The 15,424-nt window shown below is 52.7% G+C and overlaps 1 protein-coding gene across 1 annotated transcript; it reads left to right on the top strand.

The window, feature by feature from the left end:
* The first annotated feature begins 3,403 nt into the window (after positions 1–3,403).
* Positions 3,404–15,219, top strand: LOC122489347 (neurogenic locus notch homolog protein 4-like). The gene is given in 17 exon segments (XM_043591054.1): positions 3,404–3,586; positions 4,372–4,453; positions 4,648–4,940; positions 6,460–6,537; positions 6,540–6,806; positions 6,884–7,006; positions 7,125–7,361; positions 7,476–7,631; positions 7,940–8,134; positions 9,535–9,648; positions 11,021–11,134; positions 11,222–11,344; positions 12,090–12,249; positions 13,500–13,645; positions 13,927–14,079; positions 14,629–14,716; positions 15,071–15,219. Coding segments are annotated over 17 exon segments (2,538 nt in total). The 5' UTR covers positions 3,404–3,525; the 3' UTR covers position 15,219.
* Positions 15,220–15,424: the final 205 nt, after the last annotated feature.

Genomic DNA, 15,424 nt, shown 5'->3' with positions numbered 1-15,424 from the left:
CAGGACTAAAGTGTGAATGATTGACAAGTTTATTCTCCTCAGGGGATATACAATATAAGAAGAGTCAGTTGAGTAAAACAAACCTCTATTTGATGGGATGTTGTAAGGAATGAGGTCACTTTACACCAGAAAGAACTTTCTGTGTCTCCTGGGACAGAGAAACAAGCTCTTAGGAAAGCATCAATACTCTTTTGGATGGTAAGATCCTAAAGGCCAGGGAGAGTATCTGTGACCCAAGCACAGCTCATAACACCTGAACAGGTGCATGCTGTCTTCCTTAGGCAGGGATAAGGCAAGAAGTGGGCTGTGCACTTTCTTGACAATGTCTTCTTTTTTAATGTTTATTTATTTTTGAGAGAGAATGACACACAGAGTGCAAGTGGGGGAGAGGCAGAGAGAGCGGGAGACACAGAACCCAAAGAAGGCTCCAGGCTCCGAGCTGTAAGCACAGAGCCCAACTCAGGGCTCGAACTCACGAACCACAAGATCATGACCTGAGCCAAAGTCGGGTGCTCAACTGACTGAGCCACCCAGGTGCCCCATCTTTTTTTTATGTTTATTTATTTGTGTGTGTGTGTGTGTGTGTGTGTGTGTGTGAGAGAGAGAGAGAGAGAGAGAGAGAGAGAGAGAGCAGGGGAGGGGCAGAGAGAGAAGGAGACAGAGAATCCCAAGCAGGCTTCAAGCCACCAGTGCAGAGCCCGACACAGTACTTGGGCTCATGAACCACGAGATCATGACCTGAGCTGAAATCAAGATTTGGACACTTAACTAACTGAGCCACCCATACACCCCACTGACACTGTCTTTAAACTCAGCTTCTGCCCTATCACACCCCAGGTCCCCCTTCTACCCAACCACTCCCTTTCTGTCTCTGTTATCCTTTCATTGTCTCAAGCTGAAGCCTAGTGCACTAGCCTCCTTTTCCACACACACACAAAAAAAATGTGGGGTCAAGAATATGGAAGAAATGGAGAGTTTCATTTTTTCCACTCAGGTCTTCATAGTTCCGCGAGAAGCGTAGTATCCCTTCTTATTTTCCTTTCCCTTCTCACAAACATCAAATCTCACCCCGTCCACCAGTCAACAAACCAGAAGGTACCAGAAGGAGAGACTTTTCACACTAGGTTTCTTCTGCCCAAGACTCCATCCTCAGAGCTGCCACCAACTAACAAAGATGATGGGAAAGTGGCAATGACATAAACAGGACAACGGGACAGAAACACACACAGGAAATTCACGAAGAAGAAACAAGAATAGCCACTAAATAGATGAAAATAATGTCAGCTCTCCAACAAGCACAACTGAAAACAATGAGACACCATTTCACCTGTCAAAGTGGTAGGTATTCCGATTCTGATCAGCAGGGTCGGCGAGAATAAGGGCATGCACAGACACTACGGCCCAGGTGCGGTCCTGTGCTGCTTTCTGGAGAATGACTCGGCAACACTTAGATACCAAAAGCTTTCCAAATAAGCCTATCCTTTGACGCTTTGACTCAGTGGTTTCACTTCTAGGAATTCGGCCTATGGAATCACTTAGGCAACCATGCAAATATGTATGTTCAAGAATATTTACTGCAGCATGCCTTACCGTAATTTTAAGGATTGAGATCCAACTAAATGCCCCCACAATGGGAAACTGGATTCAATGAACGAGGGTTCATCAAGCAGTGGGATACTTGCCAACCATTAAGAATGATGTTAGCCCGTGTGTCTTCTGGTGTGCTGCGTTGAGAAGGCTATAGCCTCACGTTGGTGGTATTCCTGGCCCAAAATGAGTAAACTGAACAAACATCAGACATACCTAAATTTAGAAACAACCTACAAAATAGCTGACCTGTATTCTTCAAACCTGTTAATATAATAAAAGGCAAAGTTCGTCTAAGGAATTCTATCCATACTAAAGGATACTGAAAAGACATGATGATTAAGTGCAAGGCATGATCCTGGACCAAGAAAAAAAAATTCAGTATGAAGGACATTATGGGGCAATTGGCAGATTTGGAACATGGACAGTAGATTAGATAATACTATTGTATCAACTTAAGTTTCCCAATTTTGATAGTTGTACTGTAGTTATATAAAACATGTTCTTGTTCTTAAGACATTCATACCCGTGTTTTTATAAGTAAAGGAATACCTTGTGTACAACTTACTCTCAAGTGGTTCAGAAAAAAATACTGTCTATTTAGAGAAATAATGATAAAGCACATGTGGTCATGATGCCAGTTGGTGAATCTGAGTGAAGAGTATCCTAGAATTATATTCTTGCCCCTTTGCTGTGAGCTTTAAATTATTTCCAAATAAAAAAGAGTTTTATTTTTTTAATATATGAATTTTATTATCAAATTGGTTTCCATACAACACCCAGTGCTCATCCCAAAAGATGCCCTCTTCAATGCCCATCACCTACCCTTCCCTCCCTCCCACCACCCCCCCCATCAACCCTCAGTTTGTTCTCAGTTTTTAAGAGTCTCTTATGCTAATAAAAAAGAGTTTTAAAAAGGGAAGGTACTCCGGGCACACCAGGCTGCAGCTTTGGGTACCACAGTGCTGGGGCTGTGCATGGCTATTGATAACACCTCCAGCCACCCCAGACTCTCAGCTCTCTGTGCTACTAAGGAAACTCAGTGTGTGACTGACCCTGGAGCTGTCCTGGGTTGACTTGAAAAAGGTAGGATGAGTCAGGGAAATGAATTCTCTTTTGTCGTTTTATTTACTCCAATTATGAACTCAGAAACTGACATTCCGTACATCTCAGAGATCTCTGTGGTAGAGAAAGGGAAGGGAACCTACCTAAATATAGAGTTTGCGCTGGATAATCCAGACTGCACATTTCAGTACCGACAACGTTCATTTATCATTGATATTGGTTTTATACGTTTCCCAACAAAGGAAGGCCAAGATTTCCCCCAGAACCAGCCCAGTATCTTGCCCATTCCCCCAAAGGAGAAAACTAAGTCCCCAGCAAGGGCCAAGGTAATGGCTAGGAGTGCCCTGCATTCCCACTGCCAAGGTTAGTGGTTTCGACTTATAGAAAGTTGCAGATTGTCCAAGAAGCACGGATACTAACCTGGAACAGAAGATGCCTCAGCACCCCACACCTCTGTTCCAGGCCCTGACCCTCCCAGGGCAAGGGTAAGGCACCTTGTCATTCTCATCTCTAGAAAGGGGAGACCACACAACAATAGAAGAGCTGGGACTGAACCCAGAACCTCCCCTCCCAGCCCGGTGCTCCCGTCCTGTTCACCTGCCACACCATCCCACTCCCCCTCTCCCCAGGGGTTGTCAGGGACAGAAGGCCCCTCCCTCATCCCCCTCAATGTTGTTCCACTCCTCCCCCTCCCATCACTAGGGTGTCCAGGACATTGTGTGACTCAGGAAACAGCTCAGACGTAAGGCTTGCAGTGGGCAGAGGAGGAGGAAGGGGCCGTGGGAGCAGAGGAGGTGGCTCCTGCCTCGGTGAGGGCTCTGAGGGTCCTTGCCTGAGGAGGCAGAGGATCTGGGTGTGGGGCGGTGCTCTGGAATGCAGCCCCCTTCACTGCTGCTGCTGCTGCTGCTGTGTCACTCAGTCGTCAAGACCAGAGGTGAGGCATGGGGTAGGAGAGGTGACGGGACCCATCTTCCTTAAGAGGGTGTTGATGGGTTGGGGGCGGAGGGCCAAGCCCCATGCTTTGAGAGGACACTGGGTGGAAGAGAATCTCACCACCATCACCCCCCAAACGCAGGGAGAGAAGACTCTGCTGCTGCAGCTGCACAAACCAAGGCTTTGGGGCCTGTGCCAGGGGCGGTGACTGTCTGGGGAATGGGTGGGAGGGTGCCCGCCTCAGGGAGAACCCAGTTGGCCTTAGTGCTGGCGGACAGCAGGCTCTTGCAATCACATTTAGGAGGTAAAGAGGGAAAAAGACTGGCCACCTGCTAGGGAAGGCGATGAGAAAAAAGCAGGAGATGGAGACATGGGAAGGTCAAGGGCTGACCAAGTCCCTTTCCAGGCCCAGCTGTCCCCACCCCCCGGATGGCTCAATGCTGGGCCCTTCCGGGAGGAAATCCCTTCAATGTCTCAGCCATTCACCTTCCAGGAGTCCCCTGGGCCCCCCTCCTGAGCCCTGTTGTCTCCATTCCAAGGGATGGAGCCTGAGGCTGGATAATAAACAGGAAAGGGGGTGGGGATTAGGAACTGAGAGGATCCCTAGGCCTGGGATGGGGGCGGGGCGATGCGAGGGCAAGAGCACCACTCTGGTAGGGATCAGGCAAGTGCAGAAGTGGTGGTGGCTGAGAGCACGTGTGGGGCTGCTGCAGGCAGCAAAGCACCCAGAGAAATCTGGGAGCACAGCGCTCCCCACTCCCATGCCTTCCTCATCTCCATCCCTAGTGCTTCGGTGTGGGGACTTCCCAGAACCCTGTGCCAACGGAGGCACCTGCCTGAGCCTATCTCAGGGACAAGGGAGCTGCCAGTGAGTGTGTCTCCTGGGAGTGGGAGACCAGAAATGGGGAGGGAGAGCTGGGGAGGAGGAGGGACTGGGAAGGAAGGAGAAAGGGAGGAGGTAAAGGCACTAAAGGGAAACAAATGAAGGCAAAGGAAGGGAGGTGGCAGAGAAGGCAAAGAGGACCCAGTGACTTAAGTTTTCCACTCTCCTCCCCTGCTCAGGTGTGCCCCTGGCTTCCTGGGTGAGACATGCCAGTTTCCTGACCCCTGCCAGGATGGCCAGCTCTGCCAGAATGGGGGCAGCTGCCAAGCTCTGCTTCCCACCCTCCCAGGCTCCCCCAGCCTTCCCTCTCCCTTGGCCCCCAGCTTCTCCTGCACCTGCCCCTCTGGCTTCACTGGCCACAGGTGCCAGGCCCAACTCAAGGACCCCTGTTCTTCCTTCTGTTCCAAAATGGGCCGCTGCCATATCCAGGCCTCAGGCCGCCCACGATGTTCCTGTCTGCCTGGATGGACAGGTGAGCGCTGCAGTGGTGGGGAGGACGGGACAGCCAGGAACACTGGACTGGGAAGTGGGGTGGGAAAGATGGAACTGGAGTCTGCAAAACAGCCAGCTCCTTTGAGGACAGAGGCTGTGAGAGTCAACAAGCCCTCTTGCTGACCATTGACCCGAGCCACATTCACCAGCATGGCTGTACCAATGGTTAAAACGTTGAAGTGTTTTCCAACCCGTTAGTAAATGGCTACTGCCATAGCCCCTTAGTGCCCCAGCCTGGCCCCTCGACTCAGTAGCTAGAGGGTTAACGCCTAGCACAAGGCAGGGAGAGGGGAACCTCCTAGATTCTGCATAATGGGCATCTGGCCTTTATTCTTCCAAGTAGGAGCCCATAACAGCACCTGGAAAGACTGTGGTGGTGGGAGGTGTAATGGGGGTGGAAGGGATCTGACCCAGAGAGAGGAACGGGTATCATGGCAAGGAAGAGGGGTGCAACCCGGGGATGAGGGTGTGGGACCCCTGGTGGGCAGGGTGTCCTAGCCCGGGGAAGCAGTCAGGGGTATGGGACAGAGGTGAAAGCCCCTGGAGAGGAAGGCTCCTCTGATCTACCAGGAGGGAGGGGACTGGACAGGGCAGTGAAGACCACATGGGGAGGAAAGTGATCTGTGAGGGGTGGACTAGAAGAGCAAGGCTTCTCAAACGTGGCAAGGCACAGCAATCACCTGGAAAGCCTGCAACATACTGGTGCCCACGTCCCAGAAAGGCTGCTTTAGTGGGTCTGGGGTGGGCCCAGGCATGGAGATAGTTTGAGTGCCTGGGTAATTCTGAGGATTTGGGGGTGGGAGACCAGCCTCTTGTGGTGTGACAACAAGGAGGACTGTCAATGGCAACTTGCCAGGCCTTGTGCTTCAAGCAGCGGCCCACGTGTCCAGTGCCAGCTCTGCCACCGATGAGACGTGCGCCCTTGCATCAGGTAGTTAAGCTCTCTGCATCCTCAGTTGCCAGCTGATGTCCACAATTCATAACATTGTCGAGAGGAGGAAAGGGAGTGATGTTCAGGAGGTGGTCACTTAGCCCAGTGCCAACCGCCACCACCGCCGTTGCCACTGGGGGGAACAGACGAGACGTCTGTCTCCTTATCATTATCTGCAACACTGTACCCACCTAAAGATTAGGAAATCCAGACAAGGGAGGCCAGACACACCTGAGGGCACACAGCAGTGGTGGCACAGCAAGGTGCCGAGTCTGGAGGCCAGCTGCTTTTCTCCTCCCCACCACGGAAAGGCCACCAAATTTGGAAGGACACCGTGTCTCAGGTCTGCTCAGCAGGGCCAGCCTGCAATACTCCCACCAACAACGACAGCTCCCATTTTCCAGAATGCCAAAACTGAGGCAAGGGGTGGTGGAGCAGGGCAAAAAGCGTATGGGAACAAAGAGAAGGCAACATGAAAATCAGACACAGATAATCCAGACTGAGAGCTGGATTCTCCCAGCGGAGCAGGGGGCGGGGATTGAACAACGCCCTCTGTCCTCTGCCTCAGGTGAGCAGTGCCAGCTTCGGGACTTCTGCTCAGCCAATCCCTGCGTCAATGGAGGGGTGTGTCTGGCCACATACCCCCAGACCAGTGCCGCTGCCCACCTGGCTTCGAGGGTCATGCCTGCGAACATGATATCAATGAGTGTTTCCTGGACCCAGGGCCCTGCCCCAAAGGCACTTCCTGCCATAACACCTTGGGATCTTTCTGGTGTCACTGCCCCACTGGGCAGGAGGGTCCACGCTGTGAGCTCCAGCCAGGACCCTGCCCCCCTACGGGCTGTCCCAATGGGGGCACCTGTCACCTGGTTCCAGGGAGAGACTCCACCCTCCACCTCTGCCTCTGCCCCCAAGGTGCGTCCTCACGTCTGCCACCCCTCTCTCGGGGCAGGGAGGTCCCCTTCCCTTCGCTAATCCCATGACCCTGTCAGGTTTCAGAGGCCCGAGCTGTGAGGTGAATCCAGATGACTGTGCTGGGCACCAGTGTCAGAACGGGGGCACTTGCCTGGATGGGCTGAGCACCTACACGTGCCTCTGCCCAGAGGCCTGGACAGGTGAGTCGTTTAAGCCAAGTCCATGGCACCCGTGGCCCATATGATCAGCCCCTAGCCTCCCCTCCTCACAGGGCTCCCAACTCCAGCCTTTGTCCCCTTCCCATCCCATCCCCCACAGGCTGGGATTGCTCCGAAGATGTGGATGAATGTGAGGCTCAGGGTCCCCCTCGCTGCCTAAATGGGGGTACCTGCCAGAACTCAGCTGGCAGCTTCCATTGTGTGTGTGTGAGCGGCTGGGGAGGCACAGGCTGTGAAGAGAACCTAGACGACTGTGTTGCTGCCACCTGTGCCCCGGGATCCACCTGCATCGATCGTGTGGGCTCCTTCTCCTGCCTTTGCCCACCTGGCCGCACAGGTGTGACAGAGGGCTCGGGGACATGGCCGTGAGGATGGCAAGTGACAGAAGCATAAGGGGGACAGCTGGGATCCTCAAGCGGCCCAAGAGCCTCATGCCCATCCTGCCCTCCAGGACTCCTGTGCCACATGGAGGACATGTGCCTGAGCCAGCCATGCCACGGGGAAGCCCAGTGCAGCACCAATCCCCTGACAGGCTCTCCACTCTGCCTGTGTCAGCCTGGCTACTCGGGGCCCACCTGCCACCAGGACCTGGACGAGTGTCAGATGGGTAAGGCACCCCCACATCAGATCCTCTCTGAGTCCCAAACAGCCTCTGCAAATTGTTTTTCAAATTAAAAATACAATCATCTCTTTTTTCCCAATTTTGTCCAGATTTGGCAATTCTTCCCTACACGGTCTTCTCACCAGTGCTTAGCCCTCCGGGCCCCACTTAGTCCTCGTCTGTGTTAAAGACACCAGCCCTTTCTCCGATGTGTTCATTCTGCCACAAGCAGGCCCTCATGCCTTCCCTGGCGGTCTGGCCCCCTTGCCCTTCTGCCCTGGGCCCCTGTGAACTTCTGACTCCTCTCCTCCTAGCCCAGCAAGGCCCCAGTCCCTGTGAACACGGCGGCTCTTGCCTCAACACCCCTGGCTCCTTTGACTGCCTCTGTCCCCCTGGCTACACGGGCTCCCGCTGCGAGGCTGATCACAATGAGTGCCTGTCCCAGCCCTGCCATCTAGGCAGCACCTGCCTGGACCTGCTTGCCACCTTCCACTGCCTCTGCCCACCAGGTACTAGATGGATGGGGCCCTGAGTAGAGGACACAGGGGACTAATCCTGAACCCACTAGGCATGACCCCTCCAGAACATAGATAGCCCCAGGCCAGTTGGGATCAGCTATCAAAGAATACCTCTTTCTCATCTCCCCACCCATGATGAACACTCTGGGAAACCCATGGCCTCTAGGAGAAGGGCAGCCACAGATGGTACTGAGGTTGTACACTGCTCAACTCTGGGGGTGAGAGGAGAGCATTCACTTCATAGTCATTGTAAAGTGTGCAGCCTGGTCCACTGTACACAGAGGCCCATCAAGGAAGAGCAGAACAGCAGCAGCCTCGGCTCATGCCAACTCAGAATGTTCCTCCTAATCACAGAAACTCTCCCCTGTAGAGATTGAGTAAATGCTTAAACCCCCAAAGGGCCTGTATGCTTGAATTTGGTACAATAGGAAAAAAAAAAAGTGCCACAAGGCTGCACCTACCTCCAAGTTACTTTTAAGGGAGACAGGTCTCCCCAGGGGTATAGTGACCAACCCGATATCAGGAAGCTGAATGAAACCAAAAAAATAATAGCTTACTTTCTGCCAAGTACCACCTGAACATCTTACATGCATTTTGTCATCTTGGCAAGAACCCTCTAAGGTCAGTATTGTTACTGTGCCCATTTTACAAGAAACAGACACAGAGAGATTAAGTGAGTTGTCCAGCCAGTAAGTGGCATGGCCGGGATTCAAACCCAGGGCTTCAGTAGATTTCACCACTACACCAAACAGCCTTCCTAAACTGAGCAGCATCCAAGGAAAAAAGCTGAGAAAACCATGCAGTCCTCCAAGGGACAAGGTCATAGATACCAAGGAACTTCAGAGGCAGAATCCCCAGGCAAGAAGTGGGAGGCAGCCGAGGTCCAGAGGCTGATCCAGCTTCAGTTCGGGGTGAGACTGCGGGTACCAGGACAAGCCCAAAGATACAGGACAAATATGTGACCAACAAGCTACCCAAATGCCCTTCAAATACCCCCCCTTGGGGACTCCTGGTCTCCCTGGCACAGAGCCTGCTGGGGTAGAACAAGAGGCATGACTCACCTCCAAGCAGATGCCCATTTGTTTCATTTGACCTTGAGGACCTCCAGGCTCATTAGCCCAGCCCAGTGAGCCTGCCGTCTGGGCACAGAGAATGGCCCCCAAAGGTACTTCCTTGCTGCCCCCTCGGGTCCCAGCAGGTGCCTTGCTCCCTGAGCTTTCACATTTAAAGGGGGCAGAGCCACACACAGCAGAGCAGCAGGACCGCAGGCTCGTCGCCCCAACCTTCAGGCAGACAGCACCCTGGGAGGGTTCTAGAACCCTGGTCCTCCTGGGCAGAAGGGGTGAGCAGCCCGGGCAGGGCTCAGCCTGCACCACATCTCCATGTCCCAGGCTTAGAAGGGCAGCTCTGTGAGGTGGAGACAGACGAGTGTGCCTCTGCTCCTTGCCTGAACCAGGCTGACTGCCAGGACCTCCTCAACGGCTTCCTGTGTGTCTGCCTGCCTGGTGAGTACAGATTCCACTCCAGTCCTTCAGCCCAGCCCCCTGAACCACAGTGCAGGCCCGGCAATCCCAAACCTTTGGAAGTTCACCCTGGCTTGGCCAACGAGGCTCCCATTTCTCCCAACTCCTCTGCTCCCCCAACTCTCTTCTGTCACATCCCAAACCTTCCTCCCGTACTCATCCACCTTTATCTCTGTCCTGCCAAATTACCCAAATCGTCCTTTCTGGCCCTCCTCCAGAGTCCGCTCGTGGGGATCCCAGGCTGGTCTTGGCACTGCTCACCCTGGATGCAGGGAAAACTGCCCCCGGCCTTCCTTCTCCACCATTATCGATCCCTCTATCCCTGATGTGATAACAGATGTTTCTTTTTTTTTTTTTTTTAATTTTTTTTTTTCAACGTTTATTTATTTTGGGGACAGAGAGAGACAGAGCATGAACGGGGGAGGGGCAGAGAGAGAGGGAGACGCAGAATCAGAAACTGGCTCCAGGCTCTGAGCCATCAGCCCAGAGCCTGACGCGGGGCTCGAACTCCCGGACCGCGAGATCGTGAACCTGGCTGAAGTCGGACGCTTAACCGACTGCGCCACCCAGGCGCCCCAATAACAGATGTTTCTTGAATATTTGCTCCAGGCCAGGAACTTGGCTGTGTACTTTTCTGGCATTACCTCATTTAATCCTTTCAATGACACCATAAGGTAGGTTCTATTATTCCCCTTTTACAGAAGAGGACACTGCAGCCTAGACAGCTTGAGTAACTTGCCCAAAGTCACACAACTGGCAGGTGCTGAACATCATCCTCCTGTCACCTCCACCTGCCCCAGGTGTCTTCTCTGGGAAGCCCCCCAGGTTCACTTTTCCTGCTGAGGGGAGGGGCCACGACTTGCATTTATGCTTTTGATAGATAGTATTTTCACCATTCACACACACAACCAGTTATACCTTCTTTATATAAAGAATGAAGTTACTAAGATATGCTGTTATGTTCTGAAATTCAAATCACTCTTTGAGCAGCCCCCAGATTGGTACCTTCATTATATAATGATACATGCAGATGAACCTCCAAACCAAGCCATTTGAAACAAGATTCTCTTCACTGCAATTCATAGGAATGTTATTTCTGTCTGTGTAAATAGAAGGTTAAATAGCGGCATTAACTCTAAATTTCTTGTTTGAATCCATGAAATCATACCTGTACATCTCAGTCACAAATATTTCTAACAAACTCCCTGATGAATCCAAAGTCACAAAAGAAAGAAAAAGAAGGAGAGGAGAGGAGAGGAGAGGAGAGGAGAGGAGAGGAGAGGAGAGGAGAGGAGAGGAGAGGAGAGGAAAGATAACCTTTACCATCTCTCCCCACTTACTCCCTGCCCCCCAGGATTCACTGGCTCCCGGTGTGAGGAGGACATCGATGAGTGTGGAAGCTCTCCCTGTGCCAATGGTGGGCAGTGCCAGGACCAGCCTGGATCATTCCATTGCGAGTGTCTTCCAGGTAGACCAGTGTTCAAACACTGCAGGGAAGAGTGGGGGCCAAGTGCAGACTCCCCTGCAGGTCCCTGACCCTCCTGCTGTGCCATAGGCTTTGAAGGCCCTCACTGTCAGGCCGAGGTGGATGAGTGTCTGAGTGGCCCATGCCCCACTGGAGCAAGCTGCCTGGATCTCCCAGGAGCCTTCTTTTGCCTCTGCCCCTCTGGCTTCACAGGTAAGCAGGGGAGGTGTTAGACTGGCAGGATAGTTGAGTCCATTAGGGGTGGAGCAGAGGTCATTGCTGGATATTCAAGGGTTGGACTGTAAAAAGAGAATGAGAATGGAACCCCTTCAAATTATTCAATGCAAAGTTTGCACAACCTCAGGCTGACAGCAGGTGTTATTTACAGGGCCCACACTGGGCCCAACATGAATGGTATGATTAGGGCTCAGAAACAGGATGGGGTTCAAGAGGAAGCCATTCATTTCCTTATTTAGAATGTATTAAGTGCCTACTATGCACAGCCAGACACAGACACAAGTTGGTAAGAGACCTGCTCTCCTCAAGTGGCTTTAAATCTAGTGCAGAGAGACCAAGAAGTCTCCTGTTGGTTATAGCCACAGGTGCTCTGAGAGAGACTGCACAGGATTCTGTAAGAGCACAAAGGACCAGCCAACCAGACTAGAGATGAGAAGGCTTCATGAGGAGGTAATGGCTGAGCTGAGTCTGGAAGAATGAGTAGGAGTTTGTCAAGACAGAATGATTACATGTTTTAGCTGCAGGTAACTGCATTGCGAAATGATGCCATGCAGGACCCTGTGTGCCATTCTGAGGAAGTTAGACAGTATCCTGAGGCAACAGGGAGCCACTGAAGGACAGGTTCATGGGGAGTGAGCAAGTCATATGTAAAAAGTGGCTTTGGCCCCATCAAGGACATAGAGGGACTCTGTTTTCCCTGTGACCCATCTCCCCACCCCAGGTCATCTCTGTGAGGTTCCCCTGTGTGCCCCCAACCTGTGCCAGCCCAAGCAAAAATGCCAAGATCAGGAAGACAAGGCCCACTGCCTCTGCCCTGACGGAAGCCCTGGCTGTGCCCCCGTTGAGGACAACTGCACCTGCCACCACGGACACTGCCAGAGGTAACCTTCCACTGTCCTCTGGGTCCTCCTCAGCTAGGCCAGGGGGAGACAACCAGGGAGGGGTGAGTCTGCAAGAAATGACCAATAGGGAAGAAGAAGGAAATGGCCAAGTTCTGAGGTCAAAGCCAAGGTGAGGGATCCACTAGTGAGTGCTATCCCGTGAGGGGAGAGTTCATAAATAACAGGAGAAACAGAGGGCTAGAGGGTCAGAACAGGAAGAAAAACATGAAATCGCAGGGCCAATTAATCATACATTAGAGGGGTACCTGGGTGGTTCAGTCCTGGAGCGTCCGACTTCGGCTCAGGTCATGATCTCACAGTTCATGAGTTCAGGCCCCGCGTCCAAGCTGTGCTGACAGCTCGGAGCCTGGAGCCTGCTTCAGATTCTGTGTCTCCCTCTCTCTCTCTGCCCTTCTCCCACTCTCACTCTCTCTCTCTCTCTCTCTCTCTCTCTCTCTCTCTCTCAAAAATAAAAAATTGAAAAATCTGAAAAAAAATCATACATTAGACAAATATTGAACATCTACTATTGTGGATACTTTTCCAGGCACTGGAGGAATGGCACAAAACAAAAGAGACAAAGTGTCTGTTCTCATGGAGCTCTCATTCTAATGAGGAAAGACAGATAACAAACAAATTATAGAAGAAATGTATATACATATTCATACATGTAGTGGGAGAAAACAAGCAGGAGGCAGGTATGGAAGGGGGACAATGCTGAGAACAGAGCCACTGAAGAAGGGGACCAGAGTCTCAGGGCCAAAAAAAAGAAGAGATCAGGGGGCTGGGTGGCTCAGTTGGTTCAATGTCCAACTCTTGACCTCAGCTCAGGATGTGATCTCAGGGTGGTGAGTTCAGGTCCCACGTTGGGCTCCAGGCTGGATTGGACTCCGGAATGGGCGTGAAGCCTACTTAAAAACAGAAGAGGTGCCTGGATGGCTCAGTCAGTTAAGCATCTGACTTCGGCTCAAGTTGTGATCTCACGGCTGACAGCTCAGAGCCTGGAGCCTGCCTCAAATTCTGTGTCTTCCTCTCTCTCTGCCCCTCCCCACTCACACCCTGTCTCTCTTTCTCTCTCTCTGTCTCTCTCTCTCTCTCTCTCTCTCTCTCTCTCTCTCTCTCAAAAATGAACATGAAAAAGAAAAAAAAAAGAAAGTCATAGGGGTCTAACCAATGATGAGGAGTGGGGAGGGGAGAAGAAAAAATCACCAGAAGAAGAAAAACACCCTTCTTTTTCTCGTTATGACCAGATCCTCATGTGTGTGTGATGTGGGATGGACAGGACCAGAATGTGAAGCAGAGCTAGGGGGCTGCATCTCCACGCCCTGTGCGCATGGGGGGACCTGCCACCCCCAGCCCTCGGGCTACAACTGTACCTGCCCCACAGGCTACACAGGTGAGGCCCTTCCCAAACCACAGACATTCTGGGCTGGCCACCTCTAATCAAGAGCAAGACCAGTAGAGGCATGTGTCCAAGGCCTCTGGGTCTTGGTCACCACCAAGGAGAACTGGGCATGTGCTGCAGGGACCACAGGCGATATGCAGGAGGTGGTAAGAAAAGAAAAGAGGTTGGATGGAAGACAAAAGGGATGGGGATGAGGAAAAGGAAGGGGAGATAAGTGGAGGAAGACAGAGAGAAGAGGATGCCCTTTCTCAGACCCCACTCATTTCCCTCAGGCCCCACCTGCAGCGAGGAGCTAGCGGCTTGTCACTCAGGGCCCTGTCTCAACGGTGGCTCCTGTAGCCCCAGCCCTGGGGGCTATTCCTGCACCTGCCCTCGGAGCCACACTGGGCCCCGCTGCCAGACAAGCACTGACCACTGTGCCTCTGGTGAGTACCTACCATGTTCTGGGGCTGGGCCACAGGTGGATGGAGGAACTGGTCAGGGTGTGTTGGTGCCGTCTGATAAAAATCAACTGGCCACCACGAGCTGCAGTTTTGATGGGGGCAGCAGGGAGTGCGTGTATGTCCTGTGCGGGGTGTGACTAAGGTCACAGGCCAGGTATGGGTAAGGAACCCAACCCCTCACAGCCTCCTCTCTCCAGCCCCGTGCCTCAATGGGGTACCTGTGTGAACAGGCCTGGCACCTCCTCCTGCCTCTGTGCTGCGGGCTTTCAAGGCCCACGCTGTGAGGGAAGGACCCGTCCTAGCTGTGCAGACAAGTGAGCAAAGACCCCGAGAGGAAGGGAAGGGGCCCCTCAGCCTTCCCACCCTTCCTGTTCATCTCCTCTGGGGCTCCAGGCTGCCTTGAATTCCACATCCCACATCCTTTCACTATGACTCCCTTTCTGGTTTCCTATCTCATCACCGCGTCACACACTCCCTCCCCTTTGGTCGCCGGGACTGCCTCCCACCATGCCTTGTCTCTGTCCTGTCCAGCCCCTGTAGGAACAGGGCAACCTGCCAAGATGGCCCTCAGGGTCCCCACTGCCTCTGCCCCCCTGGCTACACAGGAGACAGCTGCCAGGTGAGGGGTGCTGAGCCAAGTGTGCTGAGGAGGGCGGTGGCTGAAGGGCTTTGGTGGGAGGGTCTCAGGGACTAGAAGAGCAGGGAGCTTGGGAAGGTAACCACATGAAAGGGGGTGTGGAATCTGGGAGTTGAGCTCTAGCTTGAGGTTTGCATGGAGTAGAAGTAAGGAAAGGATTTCTGATCCCAGGAACTGTTCTGGGATGTGGGGGTGGGGGAGGGAGGCTATCACCTGGCTCCAGACCATTCAGGAGAGAGCTTGACAGGTAAGGATTTTGAGCAGCTGGCAGAAAACCATCTCTGGGCCTGAACACATGACACTCAGTCTTGCCCCATGCCCTCTCCTAAACCTCAGACTCTGGTGGACATCTGTGCCCAGAAGCCCTGTCCACACAATTCCCACTGCCTCCAGACTGGGCCCTCCTTCCAGTGCCTGTGCCTCCAGGGATGGACCGGGCCTCTCTGCAACCTTCCACTGTCCTCCTGCCAGAAGGCCGCTTTGAGCCAAAGGTACTAACCCAAGGACCAACTGGGGAACAGATGAAGAGAGAAAGGGTGTCCCTCTCTACCCGATCCCTAAGGGCATCCACATACAACCTTTGACCAAAACAACCAACTAAGAGTCAAAGTAACACAGACCAACCACTACTGCTGATTCTATAGCTCAGCCCTCCTATCACCATGCTCAAAGCAACTCAAGCAACACCAA

Source organism: Prionailurus bengalensis, chromosome B2, assembly GCF_016509475.1.
Source record: "Prionailurus bengalensis isolate Pbe53 chromosome B2, Fcat_Pben_1.1_paternal_pri, whole genome shotgun sequence".
Classification (NCBI taxonomy): domain Eukaryota; kingdom Metazoa; phylum Chordata; class Mammalia; order Carnivora; family Felidae; genus Prionailurus; species Prionailurus bengalensis.
Note: the sequence above shows the minus strand (reverse complement) of the source record. Positions and strands in the feature narration are given on the sequence as shown.